The sequence below is a fragment of the Muntiacus reevesi genome, chromosome 17, assembly GCF_963930625.1.
Source record: "Muntiacus reevesi chromosome 17, mMunRee1.1, whole genome shotgun sequence".
NCBI lineage: Eukaryota > Metazoa > Chordata > Mammalia > Artiodactyla > Cervidae > Muntiacus > Muntiacus reevesi.
In genome coordinates, this window is record NC_089265.1 from 47862001 (window position 1) to 47887797 (window position 25797).

A 25797-nucleotide genomic window follows, 5' to 3' on the forward strand; every position below is an offset into this window, starting at 1 on the left:
ACTGGGATGTATGCTGCCTGGTCTGCCTTGAACCCTTGTCTTTAGCTTGCTTGGACACATGTTCCCTGTTATATGGCCACACACTGAGCCTTTCCAACATGCTGTGACCTTAAGATTGGCATGGGTCTATGTCTGAACTTAGGCAGATTTCCCATTGGGTGTCCATCCTTCTTCAGACCTAACCTTTGGTAGACCTGAGTACCATAGTCAGTTGTTGTTGGAACTCTGATCTGGGGACCAGCGCCACGTGCCTGGAGAGCCTTACAGCAGTATCCTGCCCTGGAGCATCCAGGTTTTCGTCACTGACATCACCTGGCACTTGGCTTCCTCTTTTCTGAGTTCCATGGGCCTCTGAGAATAAACTCACTGCTTCACATCTGATGAGCAGATTTACCTGCGGTGTTAAACAAATCGTTGATTTATCAGAATCATCTTCCCCGATGTGCTTACATTAAAAAATAAGCTAAAAACAAGATTCCTGAGAAAGAAATCCCTTTTTCAGATGAACTAGTTGTTACTGATAGAAACTTAGGCATAAAGATGGGCTAATTAGGGTATTCTAAGCCCAAACTCTGATTTGGAGGGGAGAGAGGCAGAAAATAGTAATGGGAAATGAACATTAGCTTTGGAGTGAATTTCTGATCTCAGTTTTTCTTTTAATTAACTTATTAGGTCACTTTGAAAGTCAGTCCATAGACTACTCTGGACCTCAGTTTTTTCTTTTGATTCTAAATCTGATTCTGGATCAATATTGCCTTAGACTGACTTTTCAAATAATTCCTCAAATTTCTACATAATTTCATCCTCTTCTTTTTATAGAGCCCTGGGACATTTTTGATAGTCCCTTACCTATCTCCCTGCTACTCCCAGTGATCAGTACTATGGTAATGAAAACATGGAGGAATTAAATACTTTTTAAAGGCAGTTCATAAATTCAGATTTCTATGAGAGAGAAAGGATGGCAAGTGGGCTAGAATGGGGACATAATATATTCTTAATTAGGTCTGGTGAGATTTCACTTAGGTCTCTGGCTACACAGGACGGTGGAGGTTTTTTTTCCTTGCGCCTACCTAGAAGGCAATATTGGGGTGGCTCTGCAGAAATGTGTCTGGGGTCTGCATGCATGGGTGCCAATAAGACCCTCGCAAATGTGGCCATTATTGTTGCAGGAAGGGAGACTACTTCCAGGAACCAAGAGTGGGCTCTTGTCTACACTCAGAAATTAATTGTCCAAGGAGATGCATGTGCTGACAAAGCAAGAAACTTTGTGGGGAAGCGGTGCCAGGGCAGAGAGCAGCAGGATGAGGGAACCCAGGAGAACTGCTCTGCCACGCGGCTTGCAGTCTCTGGTTTTATGGTAATGAGGTTAGTTTTCTGTTTGTCTCTGGCCGGTCATTCTAACTCAGGGTCCTTCCTAGTGGCACGTGCATCTCTCAGCCGAGATGGCTTCCAGCGAGAAGGATTCTAGGAGTTTGGTAGGACGTATGGACTGGTGTCTTCTCTCTCCTTTTAACCTTTCCTAAATTATTCTAGTCGGTGGTATCTTGTTACTTCTGCATTCCTTAACTAGGACCTCCTGTTGTAAGATAACTCATGCAAGTGGTTACTAGGTGCCTGGTTGGAGGGTGGTTTCAGTTGGTGGTTCCCCTAACAATTCACTCCTGAGAGACTTTATATTCAATATATTTCCTGGGAGTTGAGGTAGAGATCTCTTCTGTAAATACTTCCTGTTGAGAGTGGGACTAGTCCTGCCTAGTAGAGTAGAAGTCTCTCACCACCTGGCTTAAATCGAGGTAGTCTTCACCCAAAATCGGCATTCTCCTTCATAGTAACATGAGTTTAGCCTGAAACTGTTGGACCCTGTCAGAGATAAACCTTGTAAGCAGTTGACAAAAACAAGAGCCAAACAGGAGGCCTAACAGGATGGTCATCGTTGGGCCCTGAAAAGGAAGGCAAAATTTGGGGTGGGGGCTGCAGGATGTGTGGCTTTTTTAAGACTGGTTGGTAGTGAGGTAACAGGGCGGTGCTCCAGGAATCTAGCACTCAGCCTGAAGTTACCATTCCCCACCTGCATGGGGGTCTTAGTTCCTGCAGAAGAGCTCAAAAAGTATTGTTATGCATTGTCCTTGAGGAGGAACTAGGACCCTGCTCCGAGGCTTCACCACTACATAACTGCTCCTCCCCTGTTTCTGTATCCCTTCCCTTCCCTGGTTAGCAACTGTTTGAATCTTCCCTTTAAAACTCAGGGAAGATCATAGAATGAAGCCTGTATCCTGCAAACAAGAATCAGGGGACACAAAAAGGATTTGTACTCTGGAGCCCCACAGAGCCCCCTGCTCAATTTCAATTCAAGGAACTGGATGACATTGGCTATGGCCACTCCCTGCTAAAATTGGGCATAGTCCCTCAATTTGGAGAACAGGCACTGAACTGGATGTATTTCTGAGTTCCAGGTCTTGGATCTGAACCTTGTATGAGTAAAATCTCAATCCCTTGGCACTCCATTTTGATGTAAAAGACCCAGCTAGAAGTAGTTGTAGGAGTGACAACTCGAATTTTAATAGAGAAAATACATCTAATTCCGTGAGGAATTTGGGAGTGTGAGCCTGAAAGCCCGTCTGTGTACCTTGGGGAGATTTATATGTAGTCAGGTAGCCAGTTGTTTGCTGTTATCTAAGTAGATTTTAACTTCAGATGTGTTATTAGCATCTATATAATAGGAGCTATTGGTCACTACCTGTCTCATTTTTCTGCTAATATCTGATCTAATGGAATTTCATTTTCTAAAAATTTAATAGTTACAAGAGAATACCTTGAAACCATAATGCTGCACGTACCAGCTATTAGCAGACATAACAGTGTCTGGGAGACATTGTCATTTGAGAATGGCTGGTAGCATCTCAAATTTGGCACAGCTCAGAAGACTCAAATTCTTAGCAATACAAGGACTTGTCTGAAGTCATATCCACAATGTCACCTAGTATTACCTTCAATATTTGAACCACTGCTATTCCGTTTTGACCTTCAGTTACATGTCTCTCAATGGCCAAAGCAGATGTCACTGTTAATGATTTTAGTGCTTTTCTAGATATGAGAAGATGCAAGAATTGGGGCACATAAAGTCTTCTCCTGAAAGTATCTCTCTGCAGACCTGTTCTGCCGGTTTTTCCCAGTGCACGGTGTGTCTCAATTCTGATCTCAACCCTGAACTCCTTTCAGGGTGTGTCGAAGGTCAGTGGCTGCAGTGGCCGTTGACCTAGTCCTCGCCAAGGCATATGGCAAGTGCCAATTTAGCCCATTCAAAGTCATAAATTTAACTATGGTTTGGGGGCATTTCTTGACCATTTTGTCCCTTGGTGCTGGGAATGCTCATTCCTGGGTCTGGCAGAGATGTCACTGACAGGCCACTCTATCTGCTGTTACTAGTCTAGACCTTGCTCAACAGTAGCCAAAAGTGTCTGGACCACCTGTCTTTATAGTCTTTTCTGGTCCCGGAAAATATTCCCTGTTGTTGCTTCTTCCCACATTTAGAGTTACACTATTACCATTGTTGATCTTGGTATGGTATGGAACTTCATTTTGTCAGAGCCAGAGTCACACATTTGGTAATGCAGAGAACAACAATTTAGCCAGCAGTATTAGTAAATTCCTAAGTAAGAATTTAAGTCAAGAATTTCCATTAGGTGTGACCCATTATCTCACAGATTGTCTTAATCTGTTCCGTACCAGTCCTTTTCTTTAAGGGAAATTATATATTGGCACTGTCCATGAGGCACCTGGCCCAGTTTCTTAGGGTTACTCTGCTGGTTATCTCTAGTATGGTTTAATTTTCCCCAGCATGAGGGGAGTCTTCATGTTTAAATGACCATACCCTGGTGTTAACCTCCTGGTTGCAGGTCATGGAGCACCTGATCTTCATCCAAAGATAGGTTACTCAGTTAAGCTTCAGAAACAAACTTAAGAGTTCCATTCTCATAATTCAATGAAACTTTACAACAGTATAACATAGGAGCAAGGAACTAAGAAGTGATTCTCAGGGAATACAGACCTCAGTAAACAGAGTTAGATTTTGATATCCACTGAAACATCTCTTTTTCTCTAAAATTACCCTCATTTTTCCAAATGTAGTCTACTGCTTAGTCGCTCAGTCACATCTGACTCTGCAATCCCATGGACTGTAGCCCACCCAACCTCTTCTGTTCATGGGATTTTTCAGGCAAGCATACTGGAGTGGGCTGCCATTTCCTTCTCCAATATGGTCAAATCAAGGTTAATTTTTTTCACACATTAAGTCTGATCAATTGATAAAAGGCACCTCTGAGCCAGGAAAGCCAAGCCAATGACTTGTCACAGATTTCGGCTTAGGTAAATTCTTGGTTTTTGAGGTCTACAAAGTACCTTCAGACTCCTGCACCTGTTAGGAGGTGGCTTTTCTATTTTATCTGATAAAGCTGCTGGCAGCCTAAGAGTTTCCAGTCCATGGAGGGGTCAGGTAGAGATAAAAGAAAAATATTTCAGTTCTGCTTACAGAGGTGTAATTATCAAATTGCTGGTAAGTCATAAATTAGTTTGAGGGAAAGGGTTTCTTTATATCTGGAAAACACAGATTAAAAGTTAGTAATGTTTTGGATAGAAAAATAAGCATTATAACTGTATTCACCAGTTCACTCAGTAGCTAATCCTCTTGTTAAACTTTTGATGAAGTCATCAAGTTTCCTTAAGATTCTTTCTTACCCAGTTCATCGGTATGATTTGAGATTTAGCAGAGTATAACTGTCTATAAATAACAGAAAGACTTAAAGAGTCATGATTAAATATCCGATCATAATGTAGTTCATAAGAAATTTGCTGTGACATGCAACACTTTAAAATAACTAGAATAGCGCATACTAAATTTTTAGAAATTCCTTGTAATTTCTAGAATAACCCCAGTTTTAGTCACTCAGTCATGTCCAACTCTTTGTGACCCCTTGGACTATAGTCTGCCAGGCTCTTCTGTCCATGGGATTTTCCAGTCAAGAATACTGGAGTGGGTTGCCATATCCTTCTCCAGGAGATCTTCCTGACCCAGAGGTTGAACCTGGATTTGATTGCAGGCGTATTCTTTACCATCTGAGCCACCAGGAAAGCCTAGAATAGACTGTACTGTATTAATAATGCACTAATAGTGTACATTATTAATAATAATAATGTACCAATCCATACTGCATTAATAATATCCATCCATTATGGATATATATATTTTAAAAGGTTATCACTCATGTAATAATAATGCTCTCCAAATAATTTAATGTACTAATTAAATATTTCTCTCTGGGATGCATTATGGCCTTCTAAAACATCTCAAAGTTAACTGGAGGTCCAAAGAACCACAATTAAAAATTGATATTTGGGAAGTTTGTCAGAAAAGTATCAAAAGCTTTTGAAGTTTGTCAGAAAAATATCCTATCTACTCAGCCAGACAGGATCATGGGTCGCTGTGAAACTGTAGCTATTCACTTAGCCGAAGTAAGGATACAGTCCCTGGGATCGCCAAGAGTCAGCCATGACTGAGCAGCTTCATCCACACACACAAATAACCCCAAAAAAGTAGCAATAAAATATTTCAAAGACAAACACAGATCACTTAAAAGGTAAAGAAACTTAAAATCTGTTATCAAAGGCAATCCAGTATTTTAAGAAAACTTGTCCTCTTATCAGAGAGAGAAGCCTAAGCTTTAGACCAGCTTAGTTTTAAAATATACTTACTCAATTACATTTATTCTAAACTTAGCCAGTCCTGACTCTGTACAAAACTCTTTTCTCAGGGTCCACTTCCCACAAACCTCCCCTCACTTTCTGTATCCATTACTTTTTCTTTTTCATCCAGAAAGAACATCTCAGGGTGGCTCCAAGCATATTCATTAATAGTCCTAAAAATCTTTAGTTTCTCTGTTTAGGAATTGATGTCTCAGTATCTTATTTTATTTGGGAATGACCAAGCTGTTCAACAGATTTCCATCATTTAAAGCTTAATTTAACACAGCTGTAAAATTTCACATTACCAAATATCTGAAGAGATCATGCTCAAGTAGACATTCCTAAAACATAATTATTCTTTAAAAGTTCATCCAAAAGCATTTAATACACTTATAAAAATTTCATCATACCAAATTATTTTTCTTGCTGACAAATTTGCAACAGATCTAATAAGGCCTTATTTGACTTCTATTAAACTGAGGCACAATAAAGATATGTTTAATGTTGTCTTTAGACATGTCTGTGTTAATTAGATCAACAAGCTTAAACCAAGTAGTAATGTAATATTGAATATTTCCCAGTTCATGTGAACTGAAATTAATTCTGGCCAGTTACCTTGTGGTTTTTTGTTTTTTTTTGAGAATTTATGTAAGCACTTAATTTCCTTTAATGTAATAAAGTAGTGCTCACTTATAAATTAATTTTGATAATACCATCCAAAGGTAAAAACAAGGATAATGCATGTATAAACGTATAGACAGGCACAACCAGAGACCTCATAGCCTCGTTTTCTAAACTTAGTTACGAATCAGGTATTACAATATAAAACTCATTAGCTAATAAATAACAGTTGGAATAAGTAAAGTTTGAAAGGCTTCTTACCCATTCCCCCCCTGCCCCACCCCAGTCTCGGTAATTAGATATGGTCTAGATACGTGAGCCTGAGAGCTCTGAGCAGGCACACGGAGAAAATCAAGTTCTCCTGTGCTTAGTCATGTTCAACTCTTTGTGACCCCATGGACTGTAACCGCCAGGCTCCTCTGCCCATGGCATTTTTCAGGCAGGAAATCCTACTCTAGGGGATCTTCTTGCCCCAGGGGTCAAACCCTTGTCTCTTGTGTCTTCTGCCTTGGCAAGTGGATTCTTTATCAGAAAGGAGGGTTTTCAATGCTTTTCTCTAAAAGTTGATTGGTAGTCCTCCTCTAAGAGAGTGATTCTCAGCCCACCCTTTACTCTGTCAGTTATGTGGATCTGACACAAGGAACCAATTTTTTCAAGAAAATAACATTTACATACTGTAAACAGGGCTTCTGATACAATGGCACTGTTAAGAACGTAGACTTGTACTAATGGGGATAAGTTTTATTGCTGTAACTTTAGGCTCAAATACAAAAAATTTGGTTCACAGTTGAAAATTATTATAGTGCTCTTGAGTGTTAATTTTTCACTAAATGTCTTTATAGATAAGGGACTGCAATTTGTTAGGACAGATGACAAGAAGGCAGGGCACTTCTGCGTCTAGATGGTGGGTACTGAAGGAGGACACATTCCTAGTAATTATTATGGAAGCCTGCAGTTTGGGTGACCACTGAATGTTGGTGGAAAGCCAAGCCCTAGAGAGTGCAGAGTTTCCCCTCTTCCGTCCCTGTGGGCAGAGCAGTTATTTTCACTGTCTACCCTTCCACATTATAAACAGCAGATAGTTCTGCAAGCTCAAGGGAGGGGACCAGAGGTTTTCCTAGAATTTTTAAGAACAAATTCCAAATTCCCTTTGACCCCAGGTTTCTGAAAAAGAGAACTGATCTTCTGGACATCCATTAATGAAAAAGAGTTAAGAAAAAAAATCCATAAGCAGCTTGCCTTGGGTCTTAGAGTGCTGAGGTTAGTCCCTGAAAGTAAGTATGTAACCCTCAGGAATTTTATCATAGCTCCACCCAAGGCCTCAAGTAGAAGGAAGAGTTTCCTAAGAATGGTCCTGTAATTATCCTGTTTTAATTATAACTCCAGAAAACTACAGCTCTTTGTGTTTGTCTCTGTCTAGCCTTTGGGGAAATCCTCAGGACTTAATTCTCACTCCCTTGTCCTCCCAACAGCTAATCTGGTTTGGAAAAATACCTGAACATTTGTTTGGGTTAAGATTCTCCCCTGACCTTTTCCAGGAGTCATTTGGACTCTTTGGGTCTTTCCAGACCTTCCAGTTGTAGCCCCTCCTTTCCATAAACAGTGTTGACTTTCAGAACCGGGTTGAGTTGGGTGGAGGAACTCATAACCGAGCACATCCCCTTTCTGGGGCTGAGTCTTCAGCAATGCCAGGTCTGACCCTGGGATGGCCAGTGGGTGTGGCTTCCAACGGAGGTGTCATGTCCAGCTTTTCTGGGGCCACCAGGCAAGGTTCACCACTTTCACGCCAGGAATGTGACCCTTGGGAGCACTTCACAAACCTTTTGAAGGAGCACTGGTGTGTGACTTGAGAAGGAATGCAATTAGGGAAACAGTTTCCAGTTTAAAGGCTGTTGTCTTAGTGACTCCATGATCTTGGACTAGCTTAGACATCTTGTTGGTTTCATGTAGGTGACCTCTCTGAACTCACTTTCCTGTTTTTGGTTCTGTTACAATTTTGGATAGAAACTTGTTTAGAGTCTCTCTTATGTGCTCTAAAAGAAAATTTGAATTATTTTTTTCTGAACTGAGCGAGACTCAGTTTCAAAGTTTTTGCTTACTCTTTGCTGCCACTTATTACGTTTTCCTGTTGTGTTTGATAATGTTTTTCACTCATCCAGAGTGTATTATACAAGAGTTTTAGGATTAACTAGAATTAGTAAAATGCTTTCACTACAGTTTTGACCCCTGTGTGTCTGTTGGGTAAGTAGGAAGTGAGTCCTTTAACTCTGTTCTATGTCTCTAGAGATTCTCTAATCATTTTCTTAAATACAGTATATATCTTTGTCCCTATATCAGGTTTTAAAGGGTTTCTGCTTTAAATAAAGGAAACATTTTTATCATCATGTTATCTTGCTAGCTTCTGTCTTTATAGAGGACTAAGATTGTTTGTTTTGTTATTGTTGCAGAGTTTTATTTACTATGTACAATTGTAATTTCCAAAGGAATTAGTCATTCATGAAGTCTGTAAGCTTGTCCATATATTATTTGCTCAAATTTTTAACAAATTTCTTGAAAAATAGGATACTTTCCAGGCCATTTTTCATATATTCTGAGAGTATTTAATTTTTGCAAGGAGTACCAGATATCTGAATCTGAGAAGTTCCCATTTGATGTCTAAATGCAGGTTATATACATTCATATATAAATGTAATGATAAGTATTTCTGAAATATTTTTTGTTTTTTGAGTGTGTGTTTCCCGGGTCCTGATATGCAAAATGTTTCTTGTTATGTGTCTCAGAAACTTTTGAGAACGCTCTAGCCCGTCTGCACTCATGTCCCCAGCCTAATCTCTCACCATTTCTCCTGCAGGCTTCAGGCCTGTTGATCTTCAGGGCATTCCTAGGCCACCCTTCACCCTTTCTGGACTCCAGCCCCTCTCTCTACGTTCTGCTCTGTATTCTCCTCTGCCCTACCCTGCCACCTGCCCTTCTTTGCAACGCCTATTATTTTTCCACAAACAGAGTAGGTGCCATCTCTCATGTGACCAGCACTGACCTAAGAATCTACTCACTGTCTGTGTTACTTACATGATCCCTGTATTCTCACTTTTGTGAGCATACTTGGCGTTAGAGTTGCTTGTCTTGCCACCCATAATTTTTTTTTTTTTTTGGTAGTGAGATCAGAGAGTCCAAGAGGACAAAAGAGAACTCATATTAATAAATACTCTGCTGATAAATAAAATGCACATAAATTTTTGGTTGTCCTTCAATAGGACATTAAGCTAGACCACCTTTTCCTGGTTATATATGGGATTTGTTTTCTTTTAGACAAGAAAATAGAGAAGAAAATAAACATGACTTAGAATTCCATCACCCAGATATGAGTGTTGACATTGTGGTGTTATTTCCTTCCAGTTTTTCTCCTATGCATATCTTTATTTTACATAGCTGATTGTGTGTATAATATTACCACCCATGACATTATGTATCTGTAAAGTGTAAGCATATCTTCCAAAAGCTTATTTATAAAGGTCATAGTAGATCCTTTTTTTATTAATTACTGTGATAACCTGTATTCCAATGTATGTATACATTTATATGTTCATGTGTTTCTGTTTTTCTATAATTCTGTATTCATTGCCATCACAGACTGTGTTTATGTTCCCCCAAAATTCATGTCCTGAAGTCCTAAACCCAATGTGATAGGGATGGGGCCTAGGGGGAAGTAATTAGGGTTAGATTAGGTCATGAGGTTGGGACCCACTTGGTGGGATTTGTGGTTTTTTAAAAGGAGTGAGAGAGAGATCTATGTGTGTGCGTACCAAGGTAGGGCCATGTGAGCAGGCGGTGAGAAAGTAGCTATCTGTAAGTCAGGAAGAGCCCTCTCACCAGAAACCAAATTTGCCAGCACCTTGATCCTGGACTTCCCAGCCTCTGTCTAGAACTGTGAGAAGTAAATATCTGTTGTTCAGGTGCCCAGTTCATGGTATTTCGTTGAGGCAGCCTGAGCTGACTAAGGACACTGGCTATGGGTTTCAAAATGACAGTGAGGTTTAAAACTCTCACTGAATTCTTTAATAGCCACCAAAGAATATAATATTCTTCCCTGGTGGCTCAGATGGTAAAGAATCCGCCTGCAGTGCAGAGACCTGGGTTTGATCCCTGGGTCGGGAAGATCCTCTGGAGGAGGGCATGGCAACCCACTCCATTATTCGTGCCTGGAGAATCCCATAGACAGAGGAGCCTGGCGGTCTACAGTCCATGGGGTTGCAGAGTCAGACACGACTGAGCAACTAAACATAGCACACACAAGGTATGTAATGTTAGATGTTATGCTTTGTTTGCTTAACAAAAGCATTTCGGCTTCTCTGGGGGGGTATTATAAATGATAAACTAATATACAGGATATATAGGGTATATATGTAATATAAAGAATGTATATATAATATATAGGGTTTTGATAAGGCTGTCTTGCCAGTGAAGATAAAAACACAAGGGATAAAGTAAAAATTTACAGTAATTAATAAAAGCTAACATGAGTACATACAATGTCTCAGGAACTGCATTTAGTACTTTACATTTATAAATTTGTTTAAATCCATTTAATCCCAGTGTGCCAGCAATAAAAGCTCAGATCTTTCTGAGTCACGTCCATAGTGTTCAGAGCATGAACCCTGAGCCAGACAGCCTGGGTGTAAACCTCATTTCTGGCGCTTCCTAGCTGTGTGGACCTGGACTCCTTACCCACTCTAACCTGTTTCCTTAGCTGTAAAATAGTGTGAATAAGGTATTTATGTTTCAGGATTGTTTTGATGATTAAAAGTTGCTATAAGTCAGTCAGCCCTTTGCATGGTATCTGGTCTGTGTTAAGTGTCCCATAAATGTGAGCTTTGATGGGTCATCATTCCCTTTTGGATTAGAGATATCAGTGTTGGGAAATTTTGTGTCAGTCTTGGATGTATGAATTCATTTGCCCAACCAGTCATTACCCACAGGACAAGGCTGAGCCCCAGGCTGCTTGCAGGGCAGTGAGGCAGACCTACTGCCTCCGCAGGCTGAGACCCGTGCTCCTTTGGTCTGACTTGTCCTTCACTGGATAAGTGGGCAGCAGACTTTTTCTGTAAAGGTACAGATTGTAAATATTTTAGGTGTTGTGAGCCGCAGGTGGTCTCTGTTATAACCACTTGACTCTGCCATTTAGTGGGAAAGCAGCCATGGATGACATATATATGCTGACTTCGTGCCAAAGGAGCTTTATTAATGAACACTGTAGTGTGAATTTCAGGTAACTTTCATATGCCATGAAATGACATTCCTCCCAGCCAATTTAAAATATAAAGCCATTCTTGGGACTTCCCCGGTGGCTCAAATTGTAAAATGTAAAGCCATTCTTAATTCTTAGCTCACAGGTTGTACAAAAACAGGCACTGCTATCACGAGTTGGTCCCCAGACTCACCTTGTCCCTCCTTAGAAGATGCTGTGGTCAGTGGAACCTTTTTACTTTAAATTCCAAGAACTGAAATCAAGAATTTTTCTCCATTCTTTCCCGAGATCTCCCCACGCTGACTTTGGAAGCAAGGTGTCTTGAGATGAAGAGTTTTATGGACCATTGCTTTTTTTCCTCTTATTTTTAACCCATCAAAACATATTGGCAGTGAACTTGTCATTTGAAAAGTCCTGCTCTTAGAAACTTTTATATTATACTGAGGAGAAGGAATAAAAATAACCAGCAGATGTGAAAATAGCGAAATTTGCTGAAAGGCATTGAAAAGTATAGGCAAAGGAAAAAATGGGTAAGAAACGCACACTGTTAATAAACAGAACCCTCTTGTCAGAAAACACACTGGCTACTGTTTTTAATGAGTCTGCCATTCCTGCAGCTGAAATCAGGACATTTCAAATTCTTTAGTTTTTTTTTTTTTTTTTTGATTACGTAAGAGGGCGGCAGGAAAGAGATGGTGCTGGAGTGAGGAGAGATGAAAGCATTACATTCACAGTCTTTTCTGCTAGTCATAACCTTTAAAGGTGCACGTAAATAGAGTTCGTTGGATTTGATTTAACTCATCCAAGAATATAAGTATGAAGGGAGCAGCTTATTGCTGTACTCACATAGTGATTTTCTTTGCAAGAAAAACATTTTATTTTCAAGAGCAGTGGACTTTTATGGGCTGACAAGAATAGAGATCTTCACCCAGAAGCCTGTTCTGAGCTGACCATCCTATTGATGGGCGTTGGAGCCCACAAAACCCATGGGAGCTCCGTGTTGACCTAACAGAACACAGCTGTTTCCTTTCACCCCAGCAATGGAAGTGATGGCCTTGACTCTTGGATACTATCACATAGGCTCCTTCTGTTTTGTTTTCGAACAGAAAACATCCTGTTTCATCATGCTTGTTGAATAGAATAATTTAAACATGCCTCATGGAAATAACAGTAATATTTTTACTTACCCTGAGACATTTTTTTTTCATACCCACATGAGATAAGGTAAGAAGAGTAATACTCCCTGCTTGTGCTTAGCTACTTGTTTATGCCCGACTCTTTGCAGCCCTTTGGACTATAGCCCACCAGGCTCCTCTGTCCATAGGACTTTTCAGGGAAGAATACTTGAGTGGGTTGCCATTTCCTTCTCCAGGAGATCTTCCCGATCTAGGGACAGACCCAGATCTCCTGTGTCTCCCCCATTGCAAGCAGATTCTTTACCTGCCAAGCTGTTGGGGAAGCCTAGTACTCCCTGTATTCACTTAAATAAATATGAGGAATATATTTATAAAATAAGTTCTTTTTTTCTGTAATTTTTACTTTTTAAAGTAATTTTCTTCCTACTTCTTTTCAATTGGTTATAATTATTTTAAATGGTTAGAATATCTGGTTTGGGGGTGATGAGAGAATACTATATTTTATATGTTAGCTGAATTTTGAGATTCATAAAATAAAAGAATATTACCCATTCCTTAGAGTCCTGTAGCAAATCTTTAACTTGATCAGATAGTCTGGAGTAGTGGCTCTCATACTTTTTTTTTGACCTTGACATCCAGTAAAAGATATATCTTTTACTTAGTGACCTGGTACATTAAAAAATGCACGTGTATAGGCACACATAGCTACACATGAGCATAGGGGTACACAGAAATTTACCTTCACCTCACATTTCTTCCAAAACCTGCCTTTCAGCTTTGGGTGACGGACCAAATGGTGAAATGCATACTTCAGTGTCATTTTTGGCACACCTTGTATTTTATCAAGGATTGTAGATTGCTTAGGTATTCCTCATGCCATGCTAGTGATGCAAATAAGGCACGTCATTTGGATTTATTGTTTTCTTAATGTTTACTTTGAAAGACAAGTATATACTCTCACTTTAATTTAGTTCTGATATCCTCTTTGTGCTTTATATTTGAAAATTCTCTCAGTCAACTAAAAGTATAAGTGTACGTTTTTATTGGAGAATAAAATATTGTGGTAATTAACGATGATTGTGAGGCTATGGATTTTAAATGTCCAAATGTTGACATTGTTGAGAGAATATGATCCCTAATAATTTGGGGGAAACCATTGTCTCTTTATGGAATTTTCAGTGAAATTGCATCACCAGCTTTAAGCAAATCTTTAAGCCCGGGATATGCAGAGGAGGTAAGTCTTGACCCCAGTCAGTTTCTGTTAGGGAGGAAGGACCTTACAAACTTTGTAGCTGAATCATCACAGACAAAAACTGTGCTGGCAGAACTAGCACCATAATATCTTGATTTTAACACAGACCTCATTTTATAGAGAATGGTTATTTAGTTTTGCAGAAGCTTCATTCAGGCTACAGTTAGCAATGCTGAGGAATTATAGTTCCTGCCCTTTTATATCAAGCTTTAAAAATGGGTCTACTAGAATTTTTAATAATAAAACTGTAATCATAATTAATTTTTGAATAAAATTTCAGATTTATCTTTGTTTCCCAGCAGTTCATTCTATAAAGGCAAGGTTTAGCTTTGGTAAATGTTGATTTTAATACTTGACCATTTGGCATTATGTCAAAATGTGTTATTTGGTAAATTTCTAAAATAAACACTCATGTCTCTACTCATCTGTCCCATCCCAGTGAAACAGAAGTTTCACAAAATCATAATTGGTTCCATTATGTGCAGTGTTCTCTGGTCTTTTCTGTTTTATTTAGTATTTTTAAAAATCACTAAGTTAGTTTTACCATCTACTAATATGTCATGATCTACAGTTTAAAAATGTTGACAGAGGAGTCGGGTGGAGAGGGAGGTGGGAGGGGGGATCGGGATGGGGAATAGGTGTAACTCTATGGCTGATTCATGTCAATGTATGACAAAACCCACTGAAATGTTGTGAAGTAATTAGCCTTCAACTAATAAAATAAAATTAAAAAAAAAAAATGTTGAGACTCAATGTACCCTGGGGATAGCAATACCATCTGGGAGGGATCATTTTTGTATGCAATATTAGGATGGTTTTCTTCCTCAGAATGCTTTTAGGATCTCAAAGACATGTTAAGACTTATAAAAAAAAAAAGAGTTAATGCTACCGCCAAGTAATTTTCTGTAGTGGTTGTACCAGTTTACACGCCCACTAGTAGTGTCTAAGAATTCCAGTTGTCCCATATCCTTCTTAACACTTGGCGTTGTCAGTGTTTTTAGATTTAACTATCATAGTCAGTGTGTGGTAATTATCATAGCCATTTTAAATGAAGTCCATCTAAAATGTCTCATGCCTCCCAACATTTTTCAGCTGAATATAACTGAAATAGTTGATCTGTTAGTTCTGATATTTTGAATAGTCATTCTCTTGCTGTTTATGGTATGTTTATCCATTGTAGTGAGCTGTCACCTTTTATTGCTCTCAAAGTGGCTCAGACTAGCAGCTTCTCGGCTCTTTCATCAACAGAGAATAAAGTAGATTAGAAATTTTGTGTTTGGGTTTGTAAGCTCCAAGTCCTTCTAGTGCAACAATACGTATTCTTTTTGCAGACCTCAGAAACAGTGCATTCTCTTATCTGTTGCCCGTTCAGGCCCCTGCCCCAGATCCCCTTCTACTCCATCAGCCTCAATTACTCTGGACAAGGATTAGTTTAGTGAAGTCAGAGAGTGTGGATGAGGGGAGCAGGGACAGTCAGCCTAACTCTAGAAGAAAACAGTGTTTGGCTTATGACTAGAAGACTCAGCTCTTCACTACGTGTCTGGGTGGGGTTTCAGAGAAAAGAGAAGGGAGTGCCTGGCAAGGCAAGGCGCCGGCCACTGTTGGTGTCATGGGAATTTGCTTATCTTGCTTATGTTACTGCTGAAATCCTTAGTACCATTCACACGCTAGTTCATGTTTATGAGAGTCACATAAAGCCTCAGGCAAAAGATCGGGCCGTTTCCAGTCTTGATTCAGGGTGAATTCAATTCATGCCATCTTCTTGGCTCCACTTTCTCCCTTGTGGCGTGTAACCAGACTAACGTGAGAAAATGATCAAGAGGGAGGGCACCTGAAGAAAGCATCTAATTTAGCCTCTCGGCAATATACAAGAACACAACTATTTTGCATTGTGAATCCGCCTTCATTAAATATGTTTGGAAGTGATCAGTGCTATGATTTATTAAGGTTTTTTTTTCTTCAATGTCTGCAAAGACCATACCGAGCTTCCCAGGTGGCACTAGTAAAGAATCCACCTGCCAATCCAGGAGATGCAGGAGACGCGGTTTTGATCCCTGGGTCAGGAAGATAACCATGGAGGAGGAAATGGCAACCCACTCCAGTATTCTTGCCTGGAAAGTTCCATGGACAGGGGAGCCTGGCAGACTACAGTCCATGGTACTGCAAAGAATCGGACGTGGCTAAGCAACTGAACACACACACGCACAAGGACAATACTATAGAAGTACAGAGTACCATGATTTTTTTCCTTTCACTGCTCTGTGTAAACCTGTACACCTATAGAACATTGCACACAGTTGAGTTAACTCATGATGTGAGAATGATCAGTGAGTTAAGTCTTATTAATTGGTATTTTCTTGAAAGGCTCTACCCATGGTTGGTAAACTGTAATCCTGAAAGTCACCTGCTTTTCCTCTGTATGGTTTTCTTTCATAACCTCTGCCTGTTCTTTGTATTCTTTTGTTTCAACTTGACTCAGCTCTGAGGATGGAATAAATTAAGGTCTTGGACTTTTATGATATATGGGTTCAAAGGTATCTTCAAGGGGCTAATTCTCAACATTAATTGATTAAAAGATTTGTATGCGAAAGTGTTTTCTGCAGCATTACATGAAGAGAACATTCCCTCATGTGATGGCCTGAAGAGTTGCCTGATACTCTCTGCTTAGTATAGAGATGAATAAATCTCCAACTTTCTTTTTAGTTGTGTACATTTTATAGTAAGATAGTCACAAAAGATACAAAGAATCGGCAGCTTAGTCACACTCCATTTTATTTTTCTCCAGGTTTTAAAATTTAAGCTCGTTAAGTTGACATTGGATATTGTTCCCAAAGTCAGCCATCACTTGTCTCATCACTGCCTTGCCCTCAAAGGAGCAAAAAAGTTCTGTCATTATTGATTTTGGTCATCAGCGTATGCTTCTTTGTAAACTTCTTTTTGGAAAGTTTGATGTAATCAAGATAGTTAATCTCTCCTTAGACAGTTAGGTCAGCAGAAAATATTTCTCCTTCCTTTTAATGTTTCCTTTCTTAGACGTAAGGATAGGGGGTGAAAAACAAACTCCAAATGAAAAAGAGTTTTCACTTTTGCTTCTGGAAGTGGCACTAGAATTCAGATTGCAAAAATAATGCCTTTTTGCAGCCACAGTAAGTAACAGGGGATTTGAGCAGCTCTTCTATATTAGGGTGTTTAAAAGAAAGAGTGATTTCCGTACCTCTGTGCCTCCAGTGAAAGTATCTTTTTTGTTTTCATTGATAAGAAAAGTAGTACATGCTACTTTTATTAGTAGTAATGAATTTAAACCATGTATGTAAAGTAGAATGTGAAGATTCCCATAATCGGTGTTTCCAATCAAGATGTGTGTGTGTTGTCAACATAAATGGATGGTGCTTGGCATACTGTTCTATAACTTGTTTTTTCCCACTGAATATTTTACAGGCATTTTGCCACATCAGTGTCTGTGAGTCTGTCTGCAACATTCTTTGTAAATGACTCTATCATGTGGATGAATCGGAGTTGATTTATGTCATCCCCTCTTGATGGACATTACATCACTTCTCATTTTCTCATGTTCTAAACTTGTGTTATTCAGGGTGCTAGCCACCAGCCACTTGTGGCAGTTTAACTCAATTCAAATTAAATGATGTGTAAAAACGAGTTCCTCAGCCACATTAGCCATATTCATGTGCTCAGTAGCTTGGTGTGAGTAGCACAGATAGAGAGCTTTCCCATCATTATGTGAAGATGTATTAGACAGTGCTACTCTAATCTGCTGGTTTTCAGACTTCTTTCTGAGTGCATGTTCCTTTCTTTTATTCATCCATTCTTTATCCCTTCAATAAATAATTATTAAGTGCCTCCTATGTGCTCGGCATTGTGCTAGGTACTTCGATATATCATTCATAAAACACTTGCCCTCATAATGCTTAATATTCTATCAGTGAAAGGTTTTAACTGCTTCTAATAATGTATTTTTGCCTTAGTTGCAAAGTCATGTCCAACTCTTGCGACCCCATGGACTGTAGCCTGCCAGGTTCCTCTGCCCATGGGATTCTCCAGGCAAGAATACTGCAGTGGGTTGCCATTCCTTTCTCCAGGGGATCTTTCTGACCCAGGGGTTGAACCGGGTCTCCTGCATTGCAGGTAGATTCTTTACTGTCTGAGCCAGCAGGGAAGCCCTATATGTATTCTATATCATGCCGTTATATTTTAAAGCATGTCAAAATAGGAATGGAAACAAATAAGATAAAAATGTACAAAATTCCATTGTAAAATTTTTTTATTAGGATATAGTTGATTTATGGGCTTCCCAGGTGGCTTAGTAGTAAAGAATCTGCCTATCAAGCAGGAGGCAAAGGTTTGATCCCTGGGTGGAGAAGATCCCTGGAGAAGGAAACAGTAACCCACTCCAGTGTTCTTGCCGGGGAAATCCCATGGACAGAGGAGCCTGGCAGGGTACAGTCCATGAGGTCGCAAAGAACTGGATATGACTGAACGGCTAAACAGCAGCGGCGGTTGACTTAAACGTTGTGTTGCTTTGAACTGTACAGAAAGTGAATCTGTTCTAAATATACGTATATCCACTTGTTTTTAGATTCTTTTCCCACATAGGCCTATACAGAGTACTGAGCAGAGTCCCCTCTGCCACACCGTGGTCCTTACCAGTTATCTCTTTTTGAAATGTACGTAATTTCTGAAGTAGTCTGTGTCCCATGGTGCCACTGTCCCTAATGGTGCTCTTGGACCTGGCGGTTATCTCTAAAGCTTCTTCCAGTACTGAAACTGAACTCTTGTCACATTTTAAGTAGGTCTTTGATTTTGATATTCGTAGGCTTTTTCCTATACTATTTGCATTTGTTCTTATTTATTTATTTAGCAAGAATTTATTAAGTTAATACTGTATGCCAGGTAGGTGCCAGGAGATTGAACAGGTCAGGGTTCCTGCCCTCACATGAGACAGGCTTGCACATCAGTTATTTCTGATACCAGGTATTATGGAAATGCAGCGAAGGGACATATAAAAAGGGAGATGGCTTGGCAGAACAGAGGATGTTTGCTGTTCTGTCACATACTCAGTCGCTCCGTTGTGTCCAACTCTTTGCGGCCCCCTGGACTGTGGCCCGCCAGGCTCCTCTGCCCATGGAATACCGGCGTGGGTTGCCATGCCCTCCTCCAGGGGATCTTTCCCATCCAGGGACCAAACATGTGTCTCTTGCATCTCCTGCATTGGCAGGTGAGTTCATGGTTTGGCAGAACAGAGGATCGTTCTCATGAACATGACTCATTTGTGGATTGCACTCGTTGTGGGACTTCATGGAATCATAGATTTGTCCAACAAGTAGTTTTTTTCTTCCTGGTATTTTCCTTTCTCTTGGAAAATATAAAATCATAAGCCATTGACTTAAGAATATGTAATTACTGTTAATTTTCCCATTAAGTATCTTTATGTTTAACTGTTATCTTTCAGTTTTTAAACTGAGACCTTCGGGTTGGAGAGGCTTTACATAGGACAGAAGCTAAGTAGAAATAATTAGGTAGCTCCTGTTGTTTGAGAGAGGGAAGCAAAATCACCCCCCAGAGGTGTGTGTTTATTCATACTTTCATTTAACAGATATTTAAGAAAATACTCTTCTATGTAGAAAAAACATTTAATTCCAAAATAATTTCTCAAGAGGGTTTTAGTTAGGGAATTCTGAAGATTATAAAGGATAATAAATACTATTCACTGAAAATTTAGAAATGAAAAAACTGATCATGTGTTTTTTGTTTCCTTTCTTTCAGGGCAAGTTAAAGTGTTTAGAGCTCTTTATACGTTTGAACCCAGAACTGTAAGTATATCGGTCCCAATACTGACATAAAGGGATTTCCCTGGCGGTCCAGTGGTTAAGACTCTGTACTTTCACTGTAGGGAACACAAGTTTGATCCCTGGTCAGAGAATCCTGCATGCCACAGGTGTGACTGGAAAAAAAAAAGGTACAAAAACTGAAGGTGATTTCATTTAGATACTTCCTTTTGTCCTAAATGGCCATGACCTGCTTCAACCCTTCAGTTGACTATGGACGGAGTCTCATGTGGTTCAGCCCCCTTCCCAGCCCTCCTGTCCTCTGCTCCTTCCTCTTGGTGGATTATTCCAGTCGAAATTTGGTGCACAGTAGAACTCACCTCTGACCTCTTTATGAACCTATGGCTCTGCATCCCTCTAAACTCTGATTACACCCTTCCTCTTCCATAAAGACTTTCTGATCATCCCCAGTGGAGTGGGATGTCTCTCCCTGCTCTGAATTCTATGCTTGGCCTGAAATCCTGCTCACCAGGACAGTGTCTAGGGTGGAGAACACAGGGGTTTCAAGCTGCCAGTAGCTTTAGGACCCAGTATGCCTCTTTTAACAGCTGTGTGACTTGTTAAATTCAGAAATTACCTAACCTCTGTGCCTCCGTATACTCTTCTGTAAAGTGAAAGTAAGAATAATAATTTCATAGGATTTTAGTGAGAATTAAGTAAGATTATTGTGTAAAGCTGCTATTACTATTAAGCATTGTTACTATTAGAAGAAGTAGTGATTTCTGTATTCATAGACTCTGGTTGTTCAGTCACTAAGTCGTGTCCAACTCTTTGTGACCCTATGGACTGCAGCACGCCAGGCTTCTCTGTCCTTCAGTATTCCTCGAGTTTACTCAACCTCATATCCATTGAATTGGTGATGCCATCCAACCATCTCATTCTCTGTCTCCCCCTTCTTCTCTTGCCCTCAATCTTTCCCAGCATCAGGGTCTTTTCCAGTGAGTCAGCTCTTCACATCAGGTGGCCAAAGTATTGGAGCTTCAGCTTCAGCATCAGTCCTTCTAATGAATATTCAGAGTTGATTTCCTTTAGGATAGACTGGTTTGATTTCCTTTCTGTCCAAGGGACACTCAAGAGTCTTCTTCAGCACCGCAGTTTGAAAAAAGCATCAATTCTTTGGCACTCAGCCTTCTTAATGGTCCAGCTCTCCAACTCTCTTAACACATATTTTTGGTTGGTTGATACATTGATTACTTTAATTCAACTCTAGTTCTACTCCAAGATGGAATCTCTACTGCTTTTTAAAAGTCTTAGTTATTATCAAACGCACAGGAGAAAATAGACATTTAATTCATTGCATGCTAAGTCGTGTCCAACTCTGTGCGACCTTATGGACCCGTAACCTGCCAGGTTCCTCTGTCCATGGGGATTTTCCAGGCAAGAATACTAGAATGGGTTGCCATGCCCTCCTCCAGGGAATCCTCCCAACCCAGGGATCGAACTTGGATCTCTTACATCTTTTGCATTGGCAAGTGGGCCCTTTACCACTAGTGCCACATGGGAAGCCCATTATAATTCATTACGGTCTTTGTTTTTGGCCACACCACACACCCTGCTGAACTTCCCCAACCAGGGATTGAACATGTGCCCCCTACATTGAAAGTGTGGAGTCTTAGCCACTGGACCACCAAGGAAGTCCCTAACTCATTAGGTTCTTTGAATATTCCCCATTTAACATGCTGTTTTTAATATCTATGGTTTCGAGGATCCTGGGCTATAGAGCAGTGCTGCTAATTCATTCTGTATGTACTAGATGGTCATTAATGACTACCCCATGCCCTGCTGGCCCCACACTCTGCTCCTCTCCATCTCCCCGCAATCCAGATGTTAGTGGGGAGGCATCTGGCTGAGCAGATAGCCCCTAGGTCTTAGGGGGTCTTCCTGACTGGTTAAGTGCCTGTGCTTTACCAGTTGTTCAGTATTTTGAACATCATTCCAGAACTAGGTTAGTCTTACATTCATTTTCTGAATGAGAATTTCTGTTGGACAAACTCAGTTTGGTCTCTCTCCCCTGAGGCCAAGTAGCTGTTTTCTCTAGTGGGATCAGTATACCCCCAGTGCATCCTAAACTCACCAAGCAAGTTGGAAGGGCTGAGCTGCGAGACCATTGCTGCCGTGTGCAGCACCCCAGGAAGACCTGGGTCCAGTTTTTTGCTATTGTACTACTCTCAGGAGTAGGCACAGAAATGTCCAACTTTTTTGGTGAGCTACTGAACAAGTAGGACACTGGAAGCTTGTCGCTCCTGGTTCTTCTGGCCAAGCTGTTTCTTCTCTGTCTTGCTCGAAGGTAAGGTAGTCCTGGCACTACCAGCCTTGTTTGGCTCTCATTTCTTGCCCAACCCTCAGTCTAATAAACCGCCATATAGAGGTCCTGCAAGACTGGATAGACCAGTGTAAAGTTGCACTGATGCAGAGAGAGCAGAATTTCCTGTGTGCTGGATTTACGTTGATTTCTGCAACCCACCTCTATCATACAGTGCTTGCTGGGCCCCTCTAGGTTTACAGCACCATCTGTAGCGGAAGGAGCCCTAGAATGGGATTCCGAAAGCTAAAGTAGGAGTCCAGCCCTACCGCTCACACACTGTGTGATTTGTGGCAAGTTCTTGAACCTCTCCGAGCCTGGTTGTGAGATGGAGATTATACCCATGACCCAGCCCTGCCTTAATGGATTGTTGTAAGGATCAGATGAGATTAAGTATGCTTTGCAAGTATATGGTACTGCTGTTGGCTTTGCTGTATTGCATTATGTTGGGGTAGGGTAGGGAGAAACAAGAGATAATTTCCACAGCCATTGGCTTTTATCCTGGTCATGACACCATGGCAACCAGTAATGGCTATGCAAGACGCTCCGGTATGACGGAAAGCAGAGGTGGCAATGAAGGACAGGGACTCCAGGGTCTGCCTGTCATGGTTCAAGTTCAGTGTCTGCTATGTGTCTGCTGTATGGCCTTGGACAAGCTTCTCAGTTCTGATGTGATGATAAGAATAGCACCCACTTCACAGTGTTACTGGTGAGATTATAAGTGTCCAGATGCGTGCCTGGCACATGGTAGTACTATTAAAGTGCTAATTGAAAGCATCTGTAGTGAATTTGATTTTTTTTTCTTTTATTAATTCCCTTGGCTCCAGATTGACAAAAGTGAAAAATTTCAAAAGGATGTCGCAGTCTTTCCAAAAATTTTCATAAAATATATATTTGCATAAACCAAGAAAATTAATGCCTTGAGAATTATATGTTACCAAGAATATATGGAAGAGGAACAAGGATATACATTACCAAGTTTGTACTCATCCCCATAACATCCCAGTGGCCAAGGAGTAACTTGTTCTAATACCTTGTGGTTTTTCAAGGAGAGAGGAAAAAAAGAATATGGTTAAAAAGCAAAGAACAAACTAGAAATAGAGAAGTGCCTACTTGATTGTGTCACTCTTTTCCCATCATGTTCCGTGAATATGATGCCAGGAATTTAAAAGTAGATCCTCATTGAACAGTTTACATTAAGTGTCCCACAAGTGGTTTCTTAATGGAAAATATGAATATTGGAGATAAAAATCTAACTTTTAAAACCATGAAATTGCCTTGTTGTCTATACTGCCAGCAGTCTGAAGAATTTGATGGAACACCTCCTCAGCTCAGTTAGGAAAAACCGCTCCTAGTTTCTATGCAAGAAGATATTTTACTCTTACTAAAGAGTAGCATTTGTGTGTCTGGAAGCTATTGATTAAAAAGAAAATAAACCATCCATTCTCTCTTATCTGGATGAAAAATAGCAAGACTTTTTTTTACCTGACTGAAATCAACTGCCTGTTGTTGCTGCCTTAGTTGGAAAACAAGTCTGATCTAATACATGGCTGAGGCAGACACCGCTCCCGAACGGCATTCACTAATTTACAATCTGAAATGGCGCTGAGAAGTTTTGAAATGAGTGTACTTGGTGACATTTTTCAAATCATGCATTTTACCAAACCATGAATGACAATAATTATTTGAGACCATACAATTTAAAATATTGAGGTAAAATTCACATACAATTAACCACTTTCAAATAAACAATCCAGTGACATATAGGCACAGCGTTGGGGAGCTGTCACCTCTGTCTAGTTCCGAAATATTTTCGTTACCCCCAAGGAAAACCCTGTACCCATTAAATGCCTACCTCCCACTCTTCACGCTTTATTCCTTTCTATGATGAAGACTAGTTACAGGGACGTGTGTGTGTGTGTGTGTCTGTGTGTGTGACTGTGTATTCTTTGTTTCTTTTTAAATCATTTGGTTCTTTCTTAAAACTTGTCTTTTGTTTCAAGGGTGAATGATCTTATTAAGTGTGAAAATTTAGGCAAACTTGACCTTTGTGATTTTAGAAGGTCAGAACTGTCGGTAGAGATGACTCTGTCACTTAAACGTAAACACTGATTGAGGAGGATTCATTATTGGACATAAGTGGGCAAGGTTAACTTCTATTCAAGACATTGAAGTCTTTCAAAACTTTTAGAAACTCAGAGTTACTCCAAAAAAAATTCAGTTTTCACATATACCCTGTTTCTTTACTTCCTTATAATCTGCTTTTTTCTCTCCTCCCAGAAAGATAAAGACCATTACAGTATACTAACACATATATATGGAATGTAGAAAGATGGTAATGATAACTCTATATGCAAAACAGAAAAAGAGACACAGAAGTACAGAACAGACTTTTGAACTCTGTGGGAGAAGGTGAGGGTGGGATGTTTCGAAAGAACAGCATGTATATTATCTATGGTGAAACAGACCACCAGCCCAGGTGGGATGCATGAGTCAAGTGCTCGGGCCTGGTGCACTGGGAGGACCCTGAGGAGTCGGGTGGAGAGGGAGGTGGGAGGGGGGATCGTGTAACTCCATGGCTGATTCATGTCAATGTATGACAAAACCCACTGAAATGTTGTGAAGTGATTGGCCTCCAACTAATAAAAATAAATGAAAAAAAAAAAAGAATCATCTAAAGGAGAGAGAGTCTATGCAGATTGCCAGCGAAGGCCAACCTTACTGTCGTAGCGGTGGCTGCTGTGTCCTGCATGGGATGCTGCGGTGGAAAGTGAGTTCCCTTTCTGGCCTCTGACAAGTAAGTCAGTTTGCAGCAGGGAACTCCTAAAGTAATAGTTTGTTTCTCTGATTACTTATTATTTCCATCCCACGTTGGTTGTAATATTGATCATAGATCATCAGAGCATTTTAGAGAAAAGATTAGAGAAAGTCTTAGAAGGCTTTACTCTTTTTCTTCTAAATGCCTATTTGCAGTAATATTAAACTGTATGTCATTGATCTACATAGATTCAACCGATTTTGCATAGATATACTGTGTGTAAGTCTAGTCTCTGCAGATCGAAGTGTAAATTGAACAGATGTTTCAGGAAGTGCTTTCTAGAGGAATTCAGACATTTTTTGGTTACCTCAATTGTTTGCTGTGTTTTATATATGAATGCATATTGCATCTAAATATTTATGAATTGTGGTTGCTTAAAGCATGATACACTATCCATTTATATTCAGGGAAAATAATAATAAAGATTATCTCTGAAACTAAATAAACTACTGGTGCAGAGTCACATTTACTGCCCAGATCTGCAACTAACAGAGGAGATAAACAAAAGGAAAATGAAAGAGTGAAATAAAATTCATTTCACTAGCATAATTGTTATTTGTATGGAATAGTAACCATAATCAGAAATATCAAAGCCTTTTAAAAATATTTTTCACACCAAAATTATGAAAGTAGTGCTTGCTCATGATAGAATTTTATGCATAATTTTGATCTTATCCTGTGTGAAATTTTGTGCCCTACATTTTTCACTCAATATGGTAATGTAAACATTTCTCAATATTTGAAACTTGCTCCCAATAGGTATTATATTGTGTGTGTGTATAATTTTTTTGGGAGGATTGTGTGGCTTGTAGGATCTTAGTTCCCTGACCAGGGATTGAAC

At 39.9% G+C, this 25797-nt stretch overlaps 1 protein-coding gene across 2 annotated transcripts in view; it reads left to right on the forward strand.

Annotated features, from left to right (window-relative positions):
* Positions 1 to 25797, forward strand: part of OSTF1 (osteoclast stimulating factor 1) — a 58259-nt gene that overhangs the window by 7923 nt on the left and 24539 nt on the right. For both annotated transcript variants that reach the window (XM_065908439.1, XM_065908440.1), the window contains exon 2: positions 19775 to 19821. In XM_065908439.1, the coding sequence (XP_065764511.1) occupies positions 19775 to 19821 (47 nt within the window). The remainder of the gene's footprint in view (positions 1 to 19774; positions 19822 to 25797) is intronic.